Source organism: Nematolebias whitei, chromosome 6 (genome assembly GCF_014905685.2).
Source record: "Nematolebias whitei isolate Nwh7 chromosome 6, NemWhi1, whole genome shotgun sequence".
NCBI lineage: Eukaryota > Metazoa > Chordata > Actinopteri > Cyprinodontiformes > Rivulidae > Nematolebias > Nematolebias whitei.
The window spans coordinates 17,959,987-17,968,001 of record NC_056503.1 but is presented as its reverse complement, the minus strand read 5'-3'; the positions used below and the strand labels follow the sequence as shown (position 1 = coordinate 17,968,001).

At 36.9% G+C, this 8,015-nt stretch overlaps 1 protein-coding gene across 1 annotated transcript in view; it reads right to left on the bottom strand.

Annotated features, from left to right (window-relative positions):
* Nucleotides 1–8,015, bottom strand: part of dpf1 (D4, zinc and double PHD fingers family 1) — a 94,687-nt gene that overhangs the window by 44,623 nt on the left and 42,049 nt on the right. Inside the window, exon 8 of the mRNA XM_037678511.1 lies at nucleotides 5,972–6,103. Within this exon, the coding sequence (XP_037534439.1) occupies nucleotides 5,972–6,103 (132 nt within the window). The remainder of the gene's footprint in view (nucleotides 1–5,971; nucleotides 6,104–8,015) is intronic.

Genomic DNA, 8,015 nt, shown 5'->3' with positions numbered 1-8,015 from the left:
GCACACTGGTGGGGGGGTCTGGGGGTCCTCCCCCAGAAAATTTTGAATAAAGTAGATGGCATTTCCTGTATTCTGGTGTATTTTAACAGGCTGTTTAACATTTAGTTTTGCCTACATAAGTAACACTTGATTCAATAACTATTTTAGAGTTAATGGCACAACAAGAAGTAGCCTGACCAACAGCTCTCCTTGTGTGAATAGAGTACGCTCCACTTCTCTCATGCATCCTAGCCACAGTCTAAGAAACATACCGTAGTGTAGGCTAAGTTAAGTTTTAGGAAGAAAAATCACTTGTCAATACGAAACAATAACAATAATTACTCCTTCTTACCAATGGCCTAGCATAAAGCAATATGATCATCATCCATCATGTTTATTAGTAGCTTAAAATGCCTAATTAAAACTCCAGTAATGAGCTAGGTCTACTGTAACCTTACCCAGTTGTCAGGTCAAGGGACAAACATGTAGCATTAACACAGTATGAACAACATTCAGGAATTGTTTCTATAAGAACATTATCAAATATTTTACACGAACGGTAAGCTCGCTTCGCCCATGAGGAAATGTAACTCAGGTTGAACTAACCTCGGACAAACTAACAAACAAGATATCTGTAATGGTGGAGGTAGTGAAGCTCACGGTGTTAGCTCAAGTATTTAGTGAGGCATTTCTGTCTTATCGACCAAAATTAAGTCAAAAAAGAATTCTAAGCTACTAATAACTTAAAATAGTTACTGCAGTAGAAGTTTTCATGCCACAGAGCGACACAGGGTAAGAACTCACAGTGTAAATTTTACACACAATCTATTAAACTCTTTGTACAAAATCAGTTTAGTTATAACCAGTGGTGGGATGTAACTATAAGTACAAGTACTTTGTTACTGTACTTAAGTATACTTTTCATGTATCTGTACTTTACTTAAGTAGAGTTAAACATGGGTACTTTTTACTTTTACTTCACTACATTTTAGATTAAATATCTGTACTTTCTACTACACTACATTTCTATAATGCGTTGTGTTACAAATTACATTCACGTTGCAACTTTTTTATTTGTTCGTTAATTTGAAAGTAACCAATGGCGAGAGGGGAGTTGGTCCATTGAATCAATGCAAAATGGGCAGGTAACATTAGACCCACCTTCAAGAAGAGCTATATTCTAGTATATACATCACTGAGCTGGGCGCACCCACAGCACCGCTAACACACACAAAATGAATTCCACCAAGGAAAGTCAGCCAGAAGATACAGTACGTGCCACCCATGACCTTATTGAAAGATTATTTAAAGATTATTCAGTACAGCAGGACAGATTCTCTCTCCCAAAAGAGCCAGACTGGACTTAAAAAACTACTTCTTCTGAACTTCAACAAGAAATTATTGCTGCAATATTAAAATGTGTCAATTCATGGGATGTTAGAACAGGAAACAAGAGATGTCTCCAAATGACTTGACACTCGGGTCCGAGTTTTGTAAATGGCGTCAGGAAGTTAAAATATTGTTCACTATTGACCCATTACAAGGTTTAGACAGTATTTTAACTAGAGTTGATGACAAACTGGAGTTGATCGGAAATGATCGGTGCCTATTTCTTTGTTAGTTGTGTCTAATGTTCCTTTTTTTATCAGACAACTTTTACTTAAATGTGTTTACTGCAGTTAAAATGACACATTGGTTTTGAGTTGTGTTAAATAAAAACTTTCAAAGGTAAAATCATTTCTCTTTCTTATTTTGATTAATGACATTTAACTCTGCATGTCATCCCTGAAATTCTGACGCACAGAATCACAAGTCCAGGTGTGAACTGTGTCACAATAAAACATGTATTATCTGCAGCATTGTTCATTAAAATGGCTCAACACTATTAATGTATTACAGAAAATATACATACGGTACGCAGACTTAAAGATATGTAGACCATTGCATTAGGTAATACATTCAGCAAGTACTTTTACTTTTAATACTTTAAGAATTTTTAAAAGCAAGTACTTATTTACTTTTAATTAAGTAAAAATGTTAATGTGGTACTTCTACTTTTACAACTGTACATTTTTGTCTGTTTAGTTGTACTTTTACTTAAGTACAGTGTTTGAGTATTTTCTCCACCACTGCTAGAAACTGTGCCTTTTTAAAAGATTTTTTTTAAAACATCAGATTAAAAACATGTTTTTGACAGCTAATAAACTAATTTTTCTGTCATCATTGTGGAAATTCAATTCAGTTTCAATTCAGTTCATTTCAGTTTATTTCTATAGCTCCAAGTCACAGCAGAAGTCATCTCAGGGCACTGCACAGAAACATTCATTAAAAAAGCCAGTTAGTAAAGTTCTCTATCTAAGGAAGCAGCAGATTGTGTTGACTCTTCACTTCATCGCAGTCTCCCATCCTGAACAAGAACAAAGGCAACAGTGGAAAGGAAAAACTCCCTTTGAACAGGAAGAAATGCATCGTCCTCAAAAGACAAAACTTGCAGAACAACTTCTTAAGAGTCTGATTTATACAGAAGTGGTTCACAGTAAGACATGCCAACCATGTGAGTATTAGCTGTAAAATTTAAATAATGCTGTTTCCTTCATCTATAAATAAAAACTGAGCAAAGTGTATGTATTTCTACACCTTCAGAGAAGGCCCATATATTGAACATATACGAAATGTTACATTAAAATTGTATTATTATTCTTTTATTTTATATATTTTATGTCAATTTTCTTTTTTCCTATTTTTTTATTTTCTGCAAATTTCTTTGCAGTTGGGTAAAACATTATAATTCATGAAAATGCAGCTCTCCAATCAGATTTTTTTTTTTATTTGTGTTTCCGTGCAGAAACGTGTGAAGGTTATTGCTCACTGGTTAGGACTTCAGTGAAATAGACATATTGATTGCTCAAATAAAGTCTCTGCAAGATGAGTTTTTTTGATAACTGACAGGAAAACTAACCAATAACAGTGTTGATGTAGCATGGGTGAGACCAAACAACTGGGCTCTGAGCCTTCGGGAAGGCCCTGCAGTCAGTTTCTTTGACCATGTAAACATTTGTGATGCATTTAGTTACAATCGGTGAATTAAAAAAATTCACACTGAAATTATATTTTGTTTTAAAGGATTAAGTTAAAATATTCAATTTAAGGTTACATTAATAATTTTCAATAATAAATTTGCATTTTGGTTTTCATTACATGATAAAGTTTTACAGAAAGCGTTCTGTGGGTTACTTTGAGGTAAAAACACTGTCAAAATAAACATGTATGTAAAGACAGAAATGTGTGCATATAAGTCATTGTGCTTTACTAGAATGAAACTAGTATGTTTCATTTATAAAAAATACAATTTTAAAAGTTACAATTTCACAAACTAACAAACACAAACTTCAAGTTTACAGTTGTTGTTTACTCTTTATGAATACAAAGAACTATGACCTTTTGTGAATACAATTTTTTTTCTATGAGAATTCAAATTTACAACTGAGGTCTCATGTCATGTAACCACAGGCTGGTTAATGGAGCACAGAACACATCGATACGTGTTGTGCATGCGTTCAGATTCAAGTTCCAGTTCTTGTTTCTTCTACTGCCTTTGTGATCTAATAAAACCATCTTACTTTTTTTTCTCCATCCCATCTTTTCTGCCATTTTTTTCTTCAGTTTTTGTTTGATGATACTCCTCACCTCTGATTTGCTTGCATGTACCGTGAAGTTAATGTGATTCTGAGTTGCCTTCTTTACCATCATAGCTGCCATCTCGTTTCCTTTTATTTCAGTTTGTGCTGGTACCCATAAAATGTTACTGTTAAACCCATCCTTTTGCATTCTGAATAATGTATGGAATAGTTCTAATAAAATGTCTGGCCTGCTCTCTGAATGACTGTGTTTTAAACTCAGTAATACAGAACTTGAATCTCAATAGATTATTGTTTTTAATGGTTTTACATCTTCCACCCAATGCAGTGCTAACAGAACAGCTAACATTTTTCCTTTGTATACTGATAATCCACCGGTGATTCGTTTTTGTATTTTTAGAAGAAATTCCGGTGGTACTATTAAGTTGGAACAAAGAAAGCATTAATAATGCATGTGCAATGCGTATTGATGTGTTCTGTGCTCCATTAACCAGCCTGTGACCTGTGACATAAGATCTCAGTTGTAAATTCGAATTCTCATAGAAAAAAAAAATCTGTATTCACAAACAGTCACAGGTCTTTGTATTCATAAAGAGTAAACCACAACTGTAAACTTGAAGTTTGCATTTGAATGTTTGTGAAATTATAACTTTTTCAATTGTATTTTTATATTTTTAGACATGAAAAATACAATGAAATACAATATATGTGCAAGTTCTAGTAAAGCACAACTATTGACTAACATGCACACATTTCTGTCTTTACATACACTTTTATTTTGATAGTGTTCTTAGCCCATAGTTACTGTTTAATTTCTGTGTGAATTGTTGAAATTACAGTTGTACTTGAATGTAAGAGACTGGGTGAGCCGCAGGGGCTTCTGGGTAATTTTAGGAATGAAATAGGTAGACTTTTACTGGTTATATGTTCAGATGGGTTGTTCCAGTTGGTTTAGTGTTGGGTTGGGTTCAGATTGTTGTTAATGTCTGTTTGTTCTCGTTGTATCTCGGTGCAATGATAATAAAGCTTATTCTGATTCTGATTTTAAAATGACACCGTTCGACAAATGTTGTACCTGATGTATGAAAAGGGGAAAGCACCAGCCAGTTACTAAATTGTCAAACTGTAAGTAAAGTTATGTATTTGGACCCACTTCTTTGTAGTGTTTTTGACAATAGCAGTTATGAGGTTGCTACACTGTTATTTCAAGCTGAAAGCCCAGCTCTTATAGTCATGATTCACTGCTGGTGTTTTCATTTCTCAACATGTTTTATTTATTAATGCCTGGTGTTGGAAGGTCAAAGGATAGCAATATAGTTTTTGCCTGTGTCTACATGTGTTGATCTGTTAGCAAAATATGTCACAATCCACTAAACGCATTTTAATGAAACACTCATTGGACAACTGATTTTAAAGACATTCAATTCAACATGGCCGCCACGGCTAATCAACGTTAGCTAGCTCAAAAATTGCTATAACTCAGACAATTTTACAAATATGGAGCTAAACTTTGATGGGTAGTAGCTGAGAGTAATTCACAACACATACTCACACATATTCTATGGTTTGACCACAACAGCTATAACTCCATCTCAAAGTAAAATCATTATCATGATTTAATGTTGTATATGCGTTCCATTAGGGAGTGCTAGTCTTTAAATGCAGTCAGATTTGATCCTGTTTGCATGGTTTCTGGTAAAATTATGAGATATTTCAGTTTTATTGTAATGTTTTATTAAAAAGATTACGCTAAATTAACATCTCGCCTGCTGCAGATAGCACTGCACTAGGTAAGATATTTATAGTTAGTAACTTTTCAACAAAACTGCACTCTGAAACATTTGAACTATTACTTTAATCACTGTTTTCAACTAAAAAGACCCCCCACATCTCAGAACACAGATCTAGGATCATTCAGACAGTTGTTTTTAAACATTCATGTTTGACTTGGTGGTTAAAAATATCGTTGCACTGCGTTTTACTATGACTTAAACAGAACATTTTTATTGTTTTCTATACAGAGGCTCCCATCTGGTGCAATATAATCACATGATGTGCTTTACGTAATAATCCTATACTTGTTCAGTTCAGGTCAAATGAGGTTCTGAATGAGGATTCAGAAAAAGCTGAACAAATCCTCTAAACCTATAAGAATCAAACCCCTCTGGACCTTCCTGTCAGCACTGTATCAGTGTGTACTTCTAGCAGACAATCAATAGTTCATGATGTAAAGATCATGATAAATTGTTGAGATTACTCTGAAAATTCCTACACAATCCCCGTATTTCATTTTCTCGTCATTCACTCCTCTCGACGTGGATTCAGATGGACGATGAATCAGAAAGTCGACTCACGTTTGTGGTTGCTCTTGCGCTGGAAGGGCAGCGTGTGTCGCTCTGAGTCTTCTTCACCCTCTTCATCAGCCAAGTGTGTGTGAGTGTAATGGTAACTCAGGCCTGGGCGGTTCTTATATCGCTTTCCGCAAACTGGAAAACACACAAACACACACACAAACACACACACAGTGTATAAGCTTGGTTGGAAATATGTGTAATGGTGGTTTTTCCAGTTCTGGATCAGTAAAATGTGATGTGGTGCAAATTAGTATTTTTTGTGTTTTATAATGTAGCTGGTGCCACAAACATGGTACTAACTGGTAGTTTTTGTATACTTCTTCTTCTTTCTTCATCTTCTTTCAGCTTTTCCCTCTTCAGGGTCTCCACAGTGAGTCATCCTCCTCCATCTCACTCTGTCCTCCGCATCCTCTGTCCTCACTCCACCTCCATGTCCTCTCTAACTACATCCATATATCTCCTCTTTGTCTTCTTCCTGGCAGCTGCATTTCTAACATCCTTCCACCAATATACCCACTGTCCCTCTTCTGGACATGCCCAAACCATCTCAGTCTGGCCTCTCTAACTTTATCTCCCAGTTCTTCAACCTGTGCTGTACCTCTGATTATATCATTCCTAATCTTATCCATCCTTGTCACTCCTAAGGAGAACCTCAACATCTTCATTTATGCCACTTCCAGTTCTTTCTCATGTTTTTTTGTCAATGTCTCTGTCTCCAGACCATACAACACAGCTGGTCTCGCCACTGTCTTGTAAACTTTTCCTTTGACCTTTGCTGACACCCTTTTGTTGCAAATCACACCTGAAACTTTTCTCCATCCACTCCATCCTGCCGGGACTCTCTTTTTCACCTTTTTACCACACACTACATTTTCCTGGACAGTGGACCCCAAGTACTTGAAGTCCTGCACCTTTGTGACCTCTGCTCCTTGTAGCCTCACTGTTCCACCTCCTCCCTCTCATTCACACACATGTTCTCTGTCTTACCACGGCTGACTTTCATTCCTCTTCTTTCAAGTGCATACCTCCATCTCTCTAGGTTCTCTTCCACCTGTTCCCTGTTCTCACCACAGATCACAATGTCATCTGTAAACATCATGTCCACGGGGATTCTTGCCTGACCTCATCTGTTAGTCGGTCCAGCATCAGAGCAAACAAGAAGGGGCTCAGAGCTAATCCTTGATGCATCCCACCTCCACCTTGCAGCTATCTGTGACTCCTACTGCACATCTCACCACTGTCCTGCTGTCCTCATACATGTCCTGTACCAGTCTAACATACTTCTCTGCCACTCCAGATTTCCTCATGCAATACCACACCTCCTCCCTCAGCACCCTGTCATATGATGTTTCTAAATCCACAATGGAGTTCTTTCTGACCCTCTCTGTACTTCTCCATCAGCATCCTCAAAGCAAAGACGGCATCTGTGGTGCTCTTTCTTGGCATGAAACCATACTGCTATTTTAACTAATGTTTCAACTGAGCAAACATGCTACAATACAGTGTGTTCAGAAAGTTTTCATACCTTTTTCTCTTTGTGTGATTTAGTTGGGCTGTAGTCTAATTGTTTAAACTTGTTTTATTTTCTGATTCATCAGGACTTCATAGCATCTTTGGCAGCACTATTAGCCTTGGATCGTTCTAAGCGTGATACATCAAGCTTTGAACACATCATGGGTTGGGGAATTTCATGCCGTTCTTTTACAAACCCTCTGAAGCTCAGTCAGGTCAGACAGGATTCAGCTCTCCACAGATGTTTGATGGTTCAGCTCAGGGTTCATGATGGGACATCAAAATAAAGAATCTTGTTCCTCTGTCTGAGAGGCATAAAAAAGATATATGGTGTGTTGCCTTAAAGTGCTGTGATGGACTGAAGACCTGTCCAGGTGTCCCTCATCTCTCTCACAGACATGGACATGGGCACCAGTGACCCCCGCAACCCGAAAAGAAGAAGAAGCGAGTAAAGATGATGGCTGGATGGATGGATGGATGGATGGATGGATGGATGGATGGATGGATGGAAGAATGGATGGATGGATGGATG